The sequence below is a fragment of the Oncorhynchus nerka genome, linkage group LG4, assembly GCF_034236695.1.
Source record: "Oncorhynchus nerka isolate Pitt River linkage group LG4, Oner_Uvic_2.0, whole genome shotgun sequence".
Classification (NCBI taxonomy): domain Eukaryota; kingdom Metazoa; phylum Chordata; class Actinopteri; order Salmoniformes; family Salmonidae; genus Oncorhynchus; species Oncorhynchus nerka.
Window position 1 is genome coordinate 97718722 of NC_088399.1, and position 19890 is coordinate 97738611.

The 19890-nt window shown below is 49.7% G+C and overlaps 1 protein-coding gene across 1 annotated transcript in view; it reads left to right on the forward strand.

Moving 5' to 3' along the window:
• Nucleotides 1-19890, forward strand: part of LOC115120564 (FH1/FH2 domain-containing protein 3-like) — a 190947-nt gene that overhangs the window by 124554 nt on the left and 46503 nt on the right. Inside the window, 2 exon segments of the mRNA XM_065018158.1 lie at nt 12811-13533; nt 17934-17969. Of these exon segments, the coding sequence (XP_064874230.1) occupies nt 12811-13533; nt 17934-17969 (759 nt within the window).

Here is a 19890-nt window from a genome sequence, read left to right on the forward strand (position 1 = left end):
AAGGGGAGACTGGAGAGACTGGAGAGAAGGGGAGACTGGAGAGAAGGGGAGACTGGAGAGAAAGGAGACTGGAGAGAAGGGGAGACTGGAGAGAAGGGGAGACTGGAGAGCAGGGGAGACTGTAGAGCAGGGGAGACTGTAGAGCAGGGGAGACTGGAGAGAAGGGAGACTGGAGAGAAGGGGAGACTGGAGAGAAAGGAGACTGGGGAGACTGGAGAGAAGGGGAGACTGGAGAGAAAGGGAGACTGGAGAGAAAGGGAGACTGGAGAGAAGGGGAGACTGGAGAGAAAGGAAGACTGGAGAGAAGGGGAGACTGGAGAGAAAGGAAGACTGGAGAGAAGGGGAGACTGGAGAGAAAGGAGACTGGAGAGACTGGAGAAAGGGAGACTGGAGAGAAGGGAGACTGGAGAGAAAGAGAGACTGGAGAGAAGGGGAGACTGGAGAAAGAGAGACTGGAGAGAAGGGGAGACTGGAGAAAGGGAGACTGGAGAGAAGGGGAGACTGGAGAGAAGTGAGACTGGAGAGAAAGGGAGACTGGAGAGAATGGAGACTGGAGAGACTGGAGAAAGGGAGACTGGAGAGAAGGGGAGACTGGAGAGCAGGGGAGACTGGAGAGAAGGGAGACTGGAGAGAAGGGGAGACTGGAGAGTAGAGGAGACTGGAGAGCAGGGGAGACTGGAGAGAGGGGAGAAGGGGAGACTGGAGAGAAGGGAGAGGAGAGAGAGGGGAGACTGGAGAAAGGGGAGACTGGAGAGAAGGGGAGACTGGAGAGAAGGGGAGACTGGAGAGAGGGGAGACTGGAGAGAAGGGGAGACTGGAGAGAAGGGAGAGGAGAGAAGGTTGACTGGAGAGAAGGGAGACTGGAGAGAAGGGGAGACTGGAGAGAAGGGGAGACTGGAGAGAAGGGGAGACTGGAGAAAAGGGGAGACTGGAGAGAAGGGAGACTGGAGAGAAGGGAGACTGGAGAGAAGGGGAGACTGGAGAGACTGGAGAAAATGGGAGACTGGAGAGAAGGGGAGACTGGAGAGAAGGGGAGACTGGAGAGAAAGGAGACTGGAGAGAAGGGGAGACTGGAGAGAAGGGGAGACTGGAGAGAAGGGGAGACTGGAGAGCAGGGGAGACTGTAGAGCAGGGGAGACTGGAGAGAAGGGGAGACTGGAGAGACTGGAGAGAAGGGAGACTGGAGAGAAGGGAGACTGGAGAGAAGGGGAGACTGGAGAGAAGGGGAGACTGGAGAGACTGGAGAGAAGGGGAGACTGGAGAGAAGGGAGACTGGAGAGAAGGGGAGACTGGAGAGAAGGGGATACTGGAGAGAAGGGAGACTGGAGAGAAGGGGAGACTGGAGAGAAAGGAGACTGGAGAGACTGGAGAGAAGGGGAGACTTGAGAGAAGGGAGACTGGAGAGAAAGGGAGACTGGAGAGACTGGAGAGAAGGGAGACTGGAGAGACTGGAGAGAAGGGGAGACTGGAGAGAAGGGAGACTGGAGAGAAGGGGAGACTGGAGAGAAGGGGAGACTGGAGAGAAGGGGAGACTGGAGAGTAGAGGAGACTTGAGAGAAGGGAGACTGGAGAGAAATGAGACTGGAGAGCAGGGGAGACTGGAGAGAAGGGGGACTGGAGAGAAGGGAGACTGGAGAGAAGGGGAGACTGGAGAGAAGGGAGACTGGAGAGACTGGAGAGAAGGGGAGACTGGAGAGAAGGGGAGACTGGAGAGAGGGGGAGAGAAGGGGAGACTGGAGAAAAGGGGAGACTGGAGAGAAGGGGAGACTGGAGAGACTGGAGAAAAGGGGAGACTGGAGAGAAGGGGAGACTGGAGAGAAGGGGAGACTGTAGAGCAGGGGAGACTGTAGAGCAGGGGAGACTGTAGAGCAGGGGAGACTGGAGAGAAGGGAGACTGGAGAGAAGGGGAGACTGGAGAGACTGGAGAGAAGGGAGACTGGAGAGAAGGGGAGACTGGAGAGACTGGAGAGAAGGGGAGACTGGAGATACTGGAGAGAAAGGAGACTGGAGAGACTGGAGAGCAGGGGAGACTGTAGAGCAGGGGAGACTGGAGAGAAGGGGAGACTGGAGAGACTGGAGAGACTGGAGAGAAGGGAGACTGGAGAGAAGGGAGACTGGAGAGAAGGGGAGACTGGAGAGAAGGGGAGACTGGAGAGACTGGAGAGAAGGGGAGACTGGAGAGAAGGGAGACTGGAGAGAAGGGGAGACTGGAGAGAAGGGGATACTGGAGAGAAGGGGAGACTGGAGAGAAGGGGAGACTGGAGAGAAGGGTAGAGAAGGGGAGACTGGAGAGACTGGAGAAAAGGGGAGACTGGAGAGAAGGGGAGACTGGAGAGAAAGGAGACTGGAGAGAAGGGGAGACTGGAGAGAAGGGAGACTGGAGAGAAAGGGAGACTGGAGAGAAGGGGAGACTGGAGAGAAAGGAGACTGGAGAGACTGGAGAGAAGGGGAGACTGGAGAAAGGGAGACTGGAGAGAAGGGGAGACTGGAGAGAAGGGGAGACTGGAGAGAAGGGAGACTGGAGAGAAGGGAGACTGGAGAGCAGGGGAGACTGTAGAGCAGGGGAGAGTGGAGAGAAGGGAGACTGGAGAGAAGGGAGACTGGAGAGAAGGGGAGACTGGAGAGACTGGAGAGAATGGAGACTGGAGAGAAGGGGAGACTGGAGAGACTGGAGAGAAAGGAGACTGGAGAGACTGGAGAGAAGGGGAGACTGGAGAGAAGGGGAGACTGGAGAGAAGGGAGACTGGAGAGAAGGGAGACTGGAGAGAAGGGAGACTGGAGAGAAGGGAGACTGGAGAGAAGGGAGACTGGAGAGAGGGGGAGAGAAGGGGAGACTGGAGAAAAGGGGAGACTGGAGAGAAGGGGAGAGTGGAGAGAAGGGGAGACTGGAGAGAAAGGAGACTGGAGAGAAGGGGAGACTGGAGAGCAGGGGAGACTGGAGAGCAGGGGAGACTGTAGAGCAGGGGAGACTGGAGAGAAGGGAGACTGGAGAGAAGGGAGACTGGAGAGAAGGGGAGACTGGAGAGAAAGGAGACTGGGGAGACTGGAGAGAAGGGGAGACTGGAGAGAAAGGGAGACTGGAGAGAAGGGGAGACTGGAGAGAAAGGAAGACTGGAGAGAAGGGGAGACTGGAGAGAAAGGAGACTGGAGAGACTGGAGAAAGGGAGACTGGAGAGAAGGGAGACTGGAGAGACTGGAGAAAGGGAGACTGGAGAGAAGGGAGACTGGAGAGAAAGAGAGACTGGAGAGAAGGGGAGACTGGCGAGAAAGGAGACTGGAGAGACTGGAGAGAAGGGGAGACTGGAGAAAGAGAGACTGGAGAGAAGGGGAGACTGGAGAAAGGGAGACTGGAGAGAAGGGGAGACTGGAGAGAAGGGAGACTGGAGAGAAAGGAGACTGGAGAGAATGGAGAGAAGGGGAGACTGGAGGAAGGGAGACTGGAGAGAAGGGGAGACTGGAGAGCAGGGGAGACTGGAGAGAAGGGAGACTGGAGAGAAGGGGAGACTGGAGAGTAGAGGAGACTGGAGAGCAGGGGAGACTGGAGAGAGGGGAGAAGGGGAGACTGGAGAGAAGGGAGAGGAGAGAAGGGGAGACTGGAGAGAAGGGAGACTGGAGAGAAGGGGAGACTGGAGAGAAGGGGAGACTGGAGAGAAGGGGAGACTGGAGAGAGGGGAGACTGGAGAGAAGGGAGACTGGAGAGAAGGGAGAGGAGAGAAGGGGAGACTGGAGAGAAGGGAGACTGGAGAGAAGGGGAGACTGGAGAGAAGGGGAGACTGGAGAAAAGGGGAGACTGGAGAGAGGGGGAGAGAAGGGGAGACTGGAGAAAAGGGGAGACTGGAGAGAAGGGAGACTGGAGAGAAGGGGAGACTGGAGAAAATGGGAGACTGGAGAGAAGGGGAGACTGGAGAGAAGGGGAGACTGGAGAGAAGGGGAGACTGGAGAGAAGGGGAGACTGGAGAGCAGGGGAGACTGTAGAGCAGGGGAGACTGGAGAGAAGGGGAGACTGGAGAGACTGGTGAGACTGGAGAGAAGGGAGACTGGAGAGAAGGGGAGACTGAAGAGACTGGAGAGAAAGGAGACTGGAGAGACTGGAGAGAAGGGGAGACTGGAGAGAAGGGAGACTGGAGAGAAGGGGAGACTGGAGAGAAGGGGATACTGGAGAGAAGGGAGACTGGAGAGAAATGGAGACTGGAGAGAAGGGGAGACTGGAGAGAAAGGAGACTGGAGAGACTGGAGAGAAGGGGAGACTGGAGAGAAGGGAGACTGGAGAGACTGGAGAGAAGGGGAGACTGGAGAGAAGGGGAGACTGGAGAGTAGAGGAGACTTGAGAGAAGGGAGACTGGAGAGAAAGGAGACTGGAGAGCAGGGGAGACTGGAGAGCAGGGGAGACTGGAGAGAAGGGGACTGGAGAGAAGGGAGACTGGAGAGAAGGGGAGACTGGAGAGAAGGGAGACTGGAGAGAAGGGAGACTGGAGAGAAGGGGAGACTGGAGAGAAGGGAGACTGGAGAGACTGGAGAGAAGGGAGACTGGAGAGAAGGGGAGACTGGAGAGAAGGGGAGACTGGAGAGACTGGAGAGAAGGGGAGACTGGAGAGAAGGGGAGAGTGGAGAGTATGGGAGACTATAAAGTGGGTAGAGGGCACAAGGTTACAACCCTTCAATATACGGAGGGCAGATTATATGAGACTGTCTGAGTACTGACTATAATGACTCAGGATGACCCAGATGCTGACAGTTCGAATCACAGATGTTTAATGACCAAACAGGGGGCTAAAGACAGTTCAGGGCAGCAGAGGTCAGGAATCCAGTGCAGAGTCAGAAAGGTACAGAACGGCAGGCAGGCTCAGGGTCAGGGCAGGCAGAATGGTACAGAACGGCAGGCAGGCTCAGGGTCAGGGCAGGCAGATTGGTCAAAACCGGAAGAACTAGAACACAGGACTAGAGAGAAAATACACGCTGGTAGGTTTGACGAGACAAGACGCACTGGCAACAGACAAACAGAGGTATAAATGCACATGTGGGGGAAATAGGCGACACCTGGAAGTGGGTGGAGACAAGCACAAAACAGGCGAAACAGATCAGGGTGTGACAGCACCTCTCCTCTGGACCATACCCCTCCCAGTCAACCAGGTACTGGAATCCCCAGCCCCGAGGTCAAACACTCAGGAGACGTCTCACTGTGTATGCCGGATGGCCTTCGATGAGACGGGGGAGAGGGGTGGTCCTGGAAACAGGAGGCAGAGTGCTGTGAGACAGAGGTTTAATCCTTGATACATGAAACGTGGGATGTATACGGAGGGTGCTGGGCAACATAAGATGAACAGCAGAGGGGCTAAGGATCTTAGAGATGGGGAAAGGGACAATAAAATGGGGGGAAAGTTTGCAGGACTCCACCCGGAGGGGCAGATCCCGAGTGGACAGCCATACTCTCTGCCCGTGACGATAACGGGGAGCCGGGGTCCGGTGGCAGTCCGCTTGTCGTCGATACCTGGAGGTTGTCTTGAGAAGAGCACACCGGGCTTTCTTCCAGGTACGGCATCAGCAGTGGATGAGTACGCTGACCTCTTCCTCTCACTCAGGGAAGAGCAGCGGGGGGCTGATAAACCTTTAGGACACTCGAAAGGCGAGAGACCAGTGGCTGAGCAGGGAAGGGTATTGCGGGCACATTCCACCCACACGAGTTACTGGCTCCAGTTGGTGAGGTTGGCGGGGACGAGGCAATGAAGAGTCGTCTCCAGGTCGTGATTGGCCTTGCTCCGACTGGCTGTTAGACTGTGGGTGAAACCCAGAGGACAGGCTGGATGACGACCCAATGAGTGTGGACAACGCCTTCCAGAACCGGGACGAGAACTGAGGACCACGGTCGGAGACCATGTCCACCGGAAGTCCATGTATCCGGAAGACGTGGGCCGTCTCCTTGGCTGACGGTAGCTTAGGGAGGGGAATGAAAATGACGCTTTGGACAACCTGTCCACCACCGTAAGGATGTTGCCATCAGATGGAGGGAGACCAGTGACGAAGTCCAGGGTATGTGTGACCAGGGACGGTGAGGGACAGGAAGTGGTTGAAGGAGGCCAGCTGGAGCTTGCCAAGGAGTTTTATTCTGGGCACAAACCGTTCAGGCAGTGACGAACGCGGAGACGTCAGGAACCAAGAGGGGAATGGGCAGAGTCCGAGACAAAGATCCGTTTAGCCAGGCCCCCCACCGGGGTCCGGCTGGGAACACTCACGGCCCCGGTTCTCTAGACCCCAGATGAGTGCAGCCACGAGACAAGAGGTAGGAAGGATGGTCTCGGGGCCTGATGGTGTAGTAGCGGGGCTATAGAGTCGTGACAGCGCATCCAGCTTCACATTCTTGGACCCCGGGTGGTAGGAGATCGTGAAGTTGAATCAAGTGAATAGCAGGGCCCATCGAGCTTGCCTGGAGTCGAGGCGCTTGGCGGTGCATATATATTCCAGGTTCTTGTGATCTGTCCATACTATGAATGGGTTTTCCGCCCCCTCTAACCAGTGCCTCCACTCCTCCAACATCATCTTCACCGCGAGTGGTTCTCAGTTCCCCACGTCGTAAATCCTTTGTGTGGTGTTGAGACGATGGGACAGGACAGACCCCACTCCGACGTTTGTTGCGTCGACCTACATCACAAACTGCTGGGACGGATCCGGATGGATTAGGACAGGGGCTGTAGTGAATTGGCGCTTGAGGTTCAAGAACTCTCGGTCTGCAGCTGGAGACAACGTGTTTACTGATTTTGTGGGAATCCCAGGGTGCTGTAACACCAGATGAACCAACGGTAGAAAATGTGCAATTTCCCAGGAAGCATTGCAGCCAATCCGCCACCACTCTCACCTTTCCAGGATCCATCTATATGTTGCCTGCAGCTATGATATTTCCCAAGGAAGGAGATGTTGGAGCGATGGAATTAGATTTTTTTCTCCGTTTTGACGATTAGCCGCTGGAGGACATGTCGGACGCGAGAGGAAATGATGTCATCGAGGTAGACGAACCCGTGTCATTGGAGAACGTTGTTAACCAGGGCCTGGAACACAGCAGCAGCGTTGATTAGTCCGAATCGCTTCACCAGGTATTCGTAGTGCTAGCCGCTAGCCGTGTTAAAGGGGAATCTTCCACTCGTCCGTCCGATGCGTTCTGGAGGTCCAACTCGGAGAAGATGGTAAACCCTCTAGAGAGGCTCGAAAGCGGAAGTGATGAGTGGGAAGCGGGTGGTGGTTTTTTAAGGCCCCAGAATTCAATACAGGGGCGCAGGGTTTTGTCCTTCTTCTCCACAAAGAAGAACCCTGATAGGACCAATGATTGGACCAAGGCGGAGCGTGCGTAGAATTTGACTTGTTTAACCTCATAGTCCGCCCCATCCCGCATGCGGTATCGTTACTACAGCCTCAAGCTCATTACCATAACGCAACGTTAGCGATTTCTAAAAATCGCAAATGAAATGAAATACATATGCCTGCTCTCAAGCTTATCCTTTTCTTAACAATCCTGTCGTCTCAGATTTTCAAAATATGCTTTAGAACCAGAGAAAATCAATAATTTGTGTAAGAGTGGTGATAGCTAGCTTAGCATTTAGCGTTAGCATTTAGCACGCAACATATTCACAAAAACCAGCCAAGGAATCAAATAAAATAATTTACCTTTGAAGAACTTCAGATGTTTCAATGAGGAGACTCTCAGTTACATAGCAGATGTCCAGTTTTTCCTGAAAGATTCTTGTGTAGGACACATCGTTCCCTTTTGTTACTATGCATTTGGCTACCGAAACTAACCGAAAATTCAGTCACCTACACGTCAAACTTTTTTCCGAATTAACTCCATAATATCGACTGAAACATGGAAAACGTTGTTTGAATCAATCCTGAAGGTAGTTTGGCATATATCTCTCCATTGAAAGCACCGTCCTTGAAGCCTGCTTTGTTGTCTGATTCGAATGGAAAAATACTGGGACCTGACTTTTGCGCACCAAATGCCACGCAGACACCAAGCGGGACACTTGGCAATTGTAGTCTCTTATGGTCAATCTTCCAATGATATGCCTACAAATACGTCACAATGCTGCAGAGACCTTGGGGAAACAAGATAAAGTGTCCGTTTATTCCTGTCGCATTCACAGCCATATAAGGCGATCATGGAAAACGTAGCCTCAAAAATCCTGTTCATTTCCTGGTCGGTCATACATCTTGGTTTTGCCCGAAGCATTTGTTCTAAGGGACTCACAGTGAAAATCTGGAAACGTAAGAGTCTCTTCTTTCCAAAACTATCAATTCCAAGCATATTCGAGCATCTTTTCGTGACAAAATATTGCGCTTAAAACGGGCACGTCTTTTTATCCAAAAATGAAATACTGCCCCTAGAGTACTAACAGGTTAATAATTAATATACTCGCCAACAAAAACAGAAGAAAAACGAAACATGACGTTTTGGGCTGCTCACAGGCAGCTACACAAAAACAAGATCCACACAAAACACAAAGGGGGAGATGGCTGCCTAAATATGATCCCCAATTAGAGACAACGATAAACCTCTGATTAGGAACCATACCAGACCAACATAGGAATATAAATCACCTAGATGACCCACCCTAGTTACACCCCGACCTAAACCAACAAAGACATGGTCAGGGCGTGACACACTGGTACTGAGGTCCTGCTACACACACTAGTAATGATGTCTTGCTTAGGGCTGTTGCGGTGACCGTATTACCGCCACACCGGCGGTCACGAGTCATGAAGGCAGTCAAATTCTCCAAGCTCTGATGCTGAAGCTTGTCATTTAGTAGCCTACCAAACATGCTAATTGCCAGGTACTCAGCAATCTCTTGTCATTCTCGAATCACTCTGACATCAAGCAAATGTAATAAAAAAAATCTAGTCAAACACTTCATGAGAGCTCATGTTGCACAACATTACTGTAGGCTACGCAATTGCATGAGAAAACAGAGTGATGGTCTCTACTAAAAAGAGGAGGATCCCATCAGCCTTCTATTGGCTAGGCCTACTATGTTTTATTTCTCAACTTTCCTAATATTAAACACATTGCTTATATTTACAACAGGCGTAGCTAGCCTAGCTTGCTAGCATGAAAATAAACGTTCTCCATTCACTATTTAAGTGCATAAATGACACGTCTTTTTTCCCCCCTCCCCTGTTTTGATACCGGTGCTGATAATGGTCCATTCTAAACCAAAACAAATGTTACACATATATTATTTAGTACCCTACTACCCTATAGATCCTGGTCTAAAGTAGTGCACTACTACCCTATAGACCCTGGTCTAAAGTAGTGCACTACTACCCTATAGATCCTGGTCTAAAGTAGTGCACTACTACCCTATAAACCCTGGTATAAAGTAGCGCCCTACTACCCTGTAGACCCTGGTCTAAAGTAGTGCACTACTACCCTATAGACCCTGGTCTAAAGTAGTGCCCTACTACCCTATAGACCCTGGTCTAAAGTAGTGCACTACTACCCTATAGACCCTGGTCTAAAGTAGTGCACTACTACCCTATAGACCCTGGTCTAAAGTAGTGCACTACTACCCTATAGATCCTGGTCTAAAGTAGTGCACTACTACCCTATAGACCCTGGTCTAAAGTAGTGCACTACTACCCTATAGACCCTGGTCTAAAGTAGTGCACTACTACCCTATAGACCCTGTAGACCCTATAGACCCTATAGACCCTATAGACCCTGGTCTAAAGTAGTGCCCTACTACCCTATAGACCCTGGTCTAAAGTAGTGCCTTACTACCCTATAGACCCTGGTCTAAAGTAGTGCACTACTACCCTATAGACCCTGGTCTAAAGTAGTGCACTATAAGAGATTAAATCAATAATATTCTGCTGGGTGACTATATTAGCCGTGGTCCTTGTGAATTATACATATGTCACCACTAGATGTCACCACATGTCCCCCATGGGCCAAATAACTTAATAAAATGAAGCACATTAAATCCGCTGTGTAAGGGGAGTCTAACTATATACATGAGTCTAACTATATACATGAGTCTAACTATATACATGAGTCTAACTATATACATGAGCCTAACTATATACATGAGCCTAACTACATACATGAGCCTAACTACATACATGAGCCTAACTACATACATGAGCCTAACTACATACATGAGCCTAACTACATACATGAGCCTAACTATATACATGAGTCTAACTACATACATGAGTCTAACTACATACATGAGTCTAACTACATACATGAGTCTAACTACATACATGAGTCTAACTATATACATGAGTCTAACTACATACATGAGTCTAACTATATACATGAGTCTAACTACATACATAAGCAGCGTGTGAGTTTCAAGATAATGGGGAAGATCATTTTTCACCATTTAAAAGCCTGCGGAGAGAAAGTGCGTAGTCGCGTCCCCGATGTGTCTGGCTTCACTTGTAGCCTGCGAGAAAGACCCGATCAGGTGACTGAGAGCCGTGTGAGTGAGAGGCACTTCGGATTGCGCTGCACAAGGGAGAAGGGCACAACGCAGCTTCTGGGCGCAAAGGAATTGATTTTGTTTTTAGGGTGCATTACGGCCAAAGCGGATGTCGCCGTGAAATTCAAGACATTATCAAGTGCTTGTCAAATTGTAAATGAGAGACTGATGTAGTGTGTACAGCCTGCGCAAAAAAAAACTAAGCAGAGCTCTTTCAAGCAACTTTTTTCAAATCATCATTAGAGTCTCATCATGCAGCTTTACAATGTGTTTAACCACAGAACCGCTGCACAGCGTTCCAACAGGAGCTCACATCCCCCTGACCCTCTTCTCCTCCTCCCCCTCCCCTCCCACATACTGGTACTGATGCCCTGATACAGGGACAGCACAGCGTTCCAACAGGAGCTCACATCAGGTCACATCCCCCTGATCCTCCTCTCCCCCTCCCCTCTTCTCCTCCTCTCCCCCTCTCCCTCTGATCCTCCTCGCCTCTCCACGTCTCTCCTCCTCCCCTCCCCTCTTCTCCTCCTCTCACCCTCTCCCCCTGATCCTCCTCTCCTCTCCACGTCTCCCCTCCTCCTCCTCCTCCCCCTCTCCTCCTCTCACCCTCTCCCCTGATCCCCTCTCCTCCTCTCACCCTCTCCCCCTGATCCCCTCTCCTCCTCTCACCCTCTCCCCTGATCCTCCTCTCCCTCTCACCCTCTCCTCCACTCCCCCACTCCTTCACTCTCACCCTCTCCCCCCTGATCCCCCTCTCCTCCTCCTCCCTCTCCTCCCTCTCCTCCTCCCCTTCTCTCCTCCTCTCTCTCCTCTCCACGTCTCTCCTCCTCTCCTCCTCTCCACGTCTCTCCTCCTCTCCTCCTCTCCACGTCTCTCCTCCACTCCCCCACTCCTTCACTCTCACCCTCTCCCCCTGATCCCCCTCTCCTCCTCTCTCCCTCTCCTCCCTCTCCTCCTCCCCTTCTCTCCTCCTCTCCTCCTCTCCACGTCTCTCCTCCTCCTCCCCCTCCCCTCCTCTCCTCCACTCCCCCCACTCCTTCACTCTCTCACCCTCGTCTCCTCTCCTTCTTCTCTACCCTATCTCCTATCTTCTCTCTCTCTCTCTATCTCTCTCTCTCAGTGTAAACAAGTCTTTGGCCTGTGTAAGTACAACACTGGACAGCCAGACAGTATCTGACTCGGCTACGCTTAGCATAACAACAGCATGGTGAACATTCTGTGTGTGTGTGTTCATGCCTATGTGCAGAACATGTATGCAGGCATGTGTGTGTGTGTGTGTGTGTGTGTGTGTGTGGGAGATACACTCAGAGTTCACTGGGTCCAGACAGTAGAGTGATGATGGATGCAGCTGTGTGTGTGTGTGTGTGTGTGTGTGTGTGTGTGTGTGTGTGTGGGTGCACGCGTGTGTGTGTGTGTGTCTCATGGGAATACATGCTGGATCATCTCCACTGTGTTTTATGGAGCTTTAACATAACAGAGGCACACACACACACACACACACACACAGGCACACACACACACACACACAGACACACACACACACACACACAGACACACACACACACACACACACACACACACACACACACACACACACACACACACACACACACACACACACAGACACACAGACACACACACACACACACACACACACACACACAAACACACAGTGGTGGATAGAGGACAAACACACGGTTTTATTGCTATCCCATCCGTCACACACATGTGTCTCTGGTCTTGTGAAGCAGAACAGCACCTGGTACACACACACACACACACACACACACACACACACACACACACACACACACACAGGTTAGAGGCAGGTCTAGTGGTTAGAGGAGGTAGCCTAGTGGTTAGAGGCAGGTAGCCTAGTGGTTAGAGCAGGTAGCCTAGTGGTTAGAGCGTTGGACTAATAACCGAAAGGTTGCAAGATTGAATCCCCCGAGCTGACAAGGTAAACATCTGTCGTTCTGCCCCCTGAACAAGGCAGTTAACCCACTGTTCCCCGGTAGTCCGTCATTGTAAATAAGAATTTGTTTTTAATCGATTTGCCTCGTTAAATCAACGGAAAAGTTACTCCTCACTGAACCTCCTCCTCTGCTACGTGTTGCACTCTTGTTTTCCTGGTCGAGAGTCTTCTGGATCGGCCATGTTTCCCGTAAAACCCCAGATAGTTCCACAACCCTAACTCATAGACTACTCCCAAGTTCTAGAAGGATGTAGGATCCTGCCTCTGCCTCTCATGTCCCCATCTAACCTTAAGGTCATCTGCCATGTTATTGTGAATATTTACACATTCATCCACCTCTCTCATCCATCCTTCTGTTCCCAGAACATCGACACAGAACCAGTCAGCCAGCGTTCACAGAACCAACTGCATCACTTCCTCCAACTGCATCACTTCCTCCAACTGCATCACTTCCTCCAACTGCATCACTTTGAGAAAAAATAAAGAAATTAAAGAGAGCGAACAGGAGGAAGAGAAGAGGAAGAAAAGCCATCCTCCTCCTCCTCCTCCTCCTCCTCCTCCTCCTGTCTCTCTGCCATCCCCACTAGTTACCCTGACTCCTCCTCCTGTCTCTCTGCCGTCCCCACTGGTTACCCTGACTCCTCCTCCTCCTCCTGTCTCTCTGCCGTCCCCACTGGTTACCCTGACTCCTCCTCCTCCTGTCTCTCTGCCGTCCCCACTGGCAACCCTGACTCCTCCTCCTCCTCCTCCTCCTGTCTCTCTGCCGTCCCCACTGGCAACCCTGACTCCTCCTCCTCCTGTCTCTCTGCCGTCCCCACTGGCTACCCTGACTCCTCCTCCCCCTCTGATCGCCTCCCCCATCTCCCCATTGGCCCAGCCCTCTCAGCTGACAGCTCTCCTCGCTAGGCGTAAGTCCACTGTCACCATCCCTGCTACCACTGAAGTTACCATGCGGGGTATAAACCGCCCCTCCCCTGAGCGCATGCCCTACCTCCCCCACTCTCCCTTCCATCTCTTCTCCTACGACTTCGATGAGGAACCGATACTACCCGCAACTAAACCGGAAGTGGACTCTGCTGCTGCCAGGTTAGAAGGCACAAAGGACTACATTTCCCCAAATCCCTCAGAGATTATTCCTCACTGATTGCCAGCTGTTTGAATTCTTTTACTTCCTGTTTCTCTGCTACTTTATGGAGTCTTTCACATGCCTTCAGTCTTCTTTCTGTCACTGCGTCTAGAAGCCTCACTGCCAACAAGCTTTCACTTGGTTTTTACTCATGACACTTTAAGTCTTACTTCCTGTCACCCGTTCTTGTTTTAAAAGCCTCCCTGTTCTCTGCTACATTAGAAAGTCCTCACCACCAAACTGACACAGCCTGTGGGTGTGGTACCACTCTCTGGTACCGCTACAACTCTCTCTACCACTGTTCACCTCTTCAGGTCTGCTGTTTCTGTCTCCTGTCACCTTTACCTCTGCCTGCCCTAGAAGACATGATCTCTCCCCCTCTTCCACTATCTCCTGTCACCTTTACCTCTGCCTGCCCTAGAAGACATGATCTCTCCCCCTCTTCCACTATCTCCTGTCACCTTTACATCTGCCTGCCCTAGAAGACATGATCTCTCCCCCTCTTCCACTATCTCCTGTCACCTTTACCTCTGCCTGCCCTAGAAGACATGATCTCTCCCCCTCTTCCACTATCTCTTGTCACCTTTACCTCTGCCTGCCCTAGAAGACATGATCTCTCCCCCTTTCCACTATCTCCTGTCACCTTTACCTCTGCCTGCCCTAGAAGACATGATCTCTCCCCCTCTTCCACTATCTCCTGTCACCTTTACCTCTGCCTGCCCTAGAAGACATGATCTCTCCCCCTCTTCCACTATCTCCTGTCACCTTTACCTCTGCCTGCCCTAGAAGACATGATCTCTCCCCCTCTTCCACTATCTCCTGTCACCTTTACCTCTGCCTGCCATAGAAGACATGATCTCTCCCCCTCTTCCACTATCTCCTGTCACCTTTACCTCTGCCTGCCCTAGAAGACATGATCTCTGTCTCCACTTCCATTATCTCCTGTCACCTTTACCTCTGCCTGCCCTAGAAGACATGATCTCTCCCCCTCTTCCACTATCTCCTGTCACCTTTACCTCTGCCTGCCCTAGAAGACATGATCTCTCCCCCTCTTCCACTATCTCCTGTCACCTTTACCTCTGCCTGCCCTAGAAGACATGATCTCTGTCTCCACTTCCTCTAGTAGACCAGCAGTACTGCTGCTAGATTTAACCACCATGTTCCTTTATGTACTTTATCATTTCCTTCAGGTAACAGGTGTAACAGGTATAACAGATGTAACAGGTATAACAGATGTAACAGGTATAACAGGTGTAACAGGTATAACAGATGTAACAGGTATAACAGATGTAACAGGTATAACAGGTGTAACAGGTATAACAGATGTAACAGGTATAACAGATGTAACAGGTATAACATGTGTAACAGGTATAACAGATGTAACAGGTATAACAGGTGTAACAGGTATAACAGGTGTAACAGGTATAACAGGTGTAACAGGTATAACAGATGTAACAGGTATAACAGATGTAACAGGTATAACAGATGTAACAGGTATAACAGGTATAACAGTAGTAACATGTGTAACAGGTATAACAGTAGTAACAGGTGTAACAGGTGTAACAGTAGTAACAGGTGTAACAGTAGTAACAGTAGTAACAGGTGTAACAGGTATAACAGTAGTAACAGGTGTAACAGGTATAACAGTAGTAACAGGTGTAACAGTAGTAACAGGTGTAACAGGTATAACAGTAGTAACAGGTGTAACAGGTATAACAGTAGTAACAGGTGTAACAGGTATAACAGGTAACAGGTGTAACAGGTATAACAGGTGTAACAGGTGTAACAGTAGTAACAGGTGTAACAGGTATAACAGTAGTAACAGGTGTAACAGGTATAACAGTAGTAACAGGTGTAACAGGTATAACAGGTGTAACAGTAGTAACAGGTGTAACAGTAGTAACAGGTGTAACAGGTATAACAGTAGTAACAGGTGTAACAGGTATAACAGGTGTAACAGGTGTAACAGGTATGACAGGTATAACAGTAGTAACAGGTGTAACAGGTATAACAGTAGTAACAGGTGTAACAGGTATAACAGATATAACAGGTATAACAGTAGTAACAGGTGTAACAGGTATAACAGATATAACAGGTATAACAGTAGTAACAGGTGTAACAGGTATAACAGGTGTAACAGTAGTAACAGGTGTAACAGTAGTAACAGGTGTAACAGGTATAACAGTAGTAACAGGTGTAACAGGTATAACAGGTGTAACAGGTGTAACAGGTATGACAGGTATAACAGGTGTAACAGTTATAACAGGTATAACAGGTATAACAGGTGTAACAGGTATAACAGGTATAACAGGTATAACAGGTGTAACAGTAGTAACAGGTGTAACAGGTGTAACAGGTATAACAGGTGTAACAGGTATAACAGGTGTAACAGGTATAACAGGTGTAACAGTAGTAACAGGTATAACAGGTGTAACAGTAGTAACAGGTATAACAGGTGTAACAGGTGTAACAGGTGTAACAGGTATAACAGGTGTAACAGGTGTAACAGGTATAACAGTAGTAACAGGTGTAACAGGTATAACAGTAGTAACAGGTGTAACAGGTATAACAGGTGTAACAGGTATAACAGTAGTAACAGGTGTAACAGGTGTAACAGGTATAACAGTAGTAACATGTGTAACAGGTATAACAGGTGTAACAGGTGTAACAGGTATAACAGTAGTAACAGGTGTAACAGGTATAACAGTAGTAACAGGTGTAACAGGTATAACAGTAGTAACAGGTGTAACAGGTATAACAGGTATAACAGTAGTAACAGGTGTAACAGGTATAACAGTAGTAACAGGTGTAACAGGTATAACAGTAGTAACAGGTGTAACAGGTATAACAGTAGTAACAGGTGTAACAGGTATAACAGTAGTAACAGGTGTAACAGGTATAACAGGTGTAACAGGTATAACAGGTGTAACAGGTGTAACAGTAGTAACAGGTGTAACAGGTATAACAGTAGTAACAGGTGTAACATGTGTAACAGGTATAACAGTAGTAACAGGTGTAACAGTAGTAACAGGTGTAACAGGTATAACAGTAGTAACAGTAGTAACAGGTGTAACAGGTATAACAGGTGTAACAGGTGTAACAGGTATGACAGGTATAACAGGTGTAACAGTTATAACAGGTATAACAGATATAACAGGTGTAACAGGTATAACAGGTGTAACAGGTATAACAGGTATAACAGGTGTAACAGTAGTAACAGGTGTAACAGGTATAACAAGTATAACAGTAGTAACAGGTGTAACAGGTGTAACAGGTATAACAGGTGTAACAGTAGTAACAGGTATAACAGGTGTAACAGTAGTAACAGGTATAACAGGTATAACAGGTGTAACAGGTATAACAGTAGTAACAGTAGTAACAGGTGTAACAGGTATAACAGGTGTAACAGGTATAACAGGTATAACAGGTGTAACAGTAGTAACAGGTGTAACAGGTATAACAGGTGTAACAGGTATAACAGGTGTAACAGGTGTAACAGGTATAACAGGTGTAACAGTAGTAACAGGTGTAACAGGTATAACAGTAGTAACAGGTGTAACAGGTATAACAGGTGTAACAGGTGTAACAGGTATAACAAGTATAACAGGTGTAACAGTAGTAACAGGTGTAACAGGTCTTGCTTTTCATCTCTTTTCGTCTCTGCACTACGTATAGTTTGTGATGCTTTTACGTAGCTAAGGGGTCATGCTCCGTTCTTCACACCTACTGCCATTAGCTAACATGTTTAGCTAGAAGTGTTAGCTTCATGCCTCTTGCCTACTATAACCTATCAGAGGGTAATAATGCTAACTAAGAGGGATGATTCTTTCTTCTCCATTTATCCACTGTTATCAGCCACAATAGACAAGCGCTTGTGTTTAGTTTCAAACGTATAGGCTACTAATGGTATCAAACATGTTATTACTGCTATCTAACAGGGTGCTAGCTAGCAGGGGGACAAGCACATGTCTCACCTATAGTAGGCTACTGCTAACTAGTTGCTAAGGTTTCTAATCGATCACCTATTACGTCTATCTAACAGGGTGCTAGCTAGCAGGGGGACAAGCACATGTCTCACCTATAGTAGGCTACTGCTAACTAGATGCTAAGGTTTCTAATCGATCACCTATTACGTCTATCTAACAGGGTGCTAGCTAGCAGGGGGACAAGCACATATCTCACCTATAGTAGGCTACTGCTAACTAGTTGCTAAGGTTTCTAATCATCACCTATTACGTCTATCTAACAGGGTGCTAGCTAGCAGGGGCTCGTGTTAGTTTTCTCAAACTCTTCTATAAGGGAACAGGGGTGTTGTGTTATGATTGGTTCTCCCTCAGTATCTCTCTCTCTCTCTTCACAGAACTGGAGTTCAAAGTCCTGTCACACCAGCAAATAAGTGAGCACAGTTCACACACACACGCACACACGCACGCATGCACACACACGCACGCACGTGCGCGCACGCACGCACGCACGCACGCACGCACACACACACACACACACACACACACACAGTTGTTTTAACTTTACCTGAGCCCTATTAAAAACCTCTTCCTGTCTCTCCATCTCTCTCCGTGTCTCTTCCTGTCTCTTCCTGTCTCTTCCTGTCTCTCCATCTCTCTCCATGTCTCTCTCCGTCTCTCCCTGTCTCTTCCTGTCTCTCCATCTCTCTCCATCTCTCTCCCTGTCTCTTCCTGTCTCTTCCTGTCTCTTCCTGTCTCTTCCTGTCTCTTCCTGTCTCTTCCTGTCTCTCCATCTCTCTTCCTGTCTCTTCCTGTCTCTTCCTGTCTCTTTCTGTCTCTTCCTGTCTCTCCCTGTCTCTTCCTGTCTCTTCCTGTCTCTCCATCTCTCTCCATGTCTCTCTCCGTCTCTCCCTGTCTCTTCCTGTCTCTCCATCTCTCTCCCTGTCTCTTCCTGTCTCTCCCTGTCTCTCCATCTCTCTTCCTGTCTCTCCCTGTCTCTCCATCTCTCTTCCTGTCTCTCCCTGTCTCTCCCTGTCTCTTCCTGTCTCTCCATCTCTCTTCCTGTCTATTCCTGTCTCTCCCTGTCTCTTCCTGTCTCTTCCTGTCTCTCCATCTCTCTCCATGTCTCTCTCCGTCTCTCCCTGTCTCTTCCTGTCTCTCCATCTCTCTCCCTGTCTCTTCCTGTCTCTCCCTGTCTCTCCATCTCTCTTCCTGTCTCTCCATCTCTCTTCCTGTCTCTCCCTGTCTCTCCATCTCTCTTCCTGTCTCTCCCTGTCTCTCCCTGTCTCTCCCTGTCTCTTCCTGTCTCTCCCTGTCTCTTCCTGTCTCTCCCTGTCTCTCCCTGTCTCTTCCTGTCTCTCCCTGTCTCTCCCTGTCTCTCCCTGTCTCTCCCTGTCTCTCCCTGTCTCTTCCTGTCTCTCCCTTCTCTTCCTGTCTCTCCATGTCTCTCCGTGTCTCTCTCCGTCTCTCCCTGTCTCTCCGTGTCTCTCCCTTTCTCTTCCTGTCTCTCCCTGTCTCTTCCTGTCTCTCCATGTCTCTCCGTGTCTCTCTCTGTCTCTCCCTGTCTCTCCGTGTCTCTCCCTTTCTCTTCCTGTCTCTCCCTGTCTCTTCCTGTCTCTCCCTGTCTCTCTCCGTCTCTCCCTGTCTCTCCGTGTCTCTCCCTTTCTCTTCCTGTCTCTCCCTGTCTCTTCCTGTCTCTCCCTGTCTCTTCCTGTCTCTTCCTGTCTCTCCGTGTCTCTTCCTGTCTTCCTGTCTCTCCCTTTCTCTGCCTTTCTCTCCCTGTCTCTCCGTGTCTCTTCCTGTCTCTCCGTGTCTCTTCCTGTCTCTGACTTTCTCTTCCTGTCTCTCCCTGTCTCTTCCTGTCTCTCCGTGTCTCTTCCTGTCTCTCCCTGTCTCTTCCTGTCTCTCCCTTTCTCTTCCTGTCTCTCCGTGTCTCTTCCTGTCTCTCCCTGTCTCTTCCTGTCTCTGCCTTTCCCTTCCTGTCTCTCCGTGTCTCTTCCTGTCTCTCCCTTTCTCTTCCTGTCTCTCCCTTTCTCTTCCTGTCTCTACGTGTCTATTCCTGTCTCTCTCCGTGTCTCTCTCCGTCTCTCCCTGTCTCTCTCCGTCTCTCCCTTTCTCTTCCTGTCTCTCCGTCTCTCTTCGTGTCTCTCTCCCTCTCTGTCTCTGTCTCTCTCTCTGTCTCTTTCTCTTCCTGTCTCTCCGTGTCTCTTCCTGTCTCTCCCTTTCTCTTCCTGTCTCTCCGTGTCTCTTCCTGTCTCTCCCTTTCTCTTCCTGTCTCTCCGTGTCTCTTCCTGTCTCTCCCTTTCTCTTCCTGTCTCTCCGTGTCTCTTCCTGTCTCTCCCTTTCTCTTCCTGT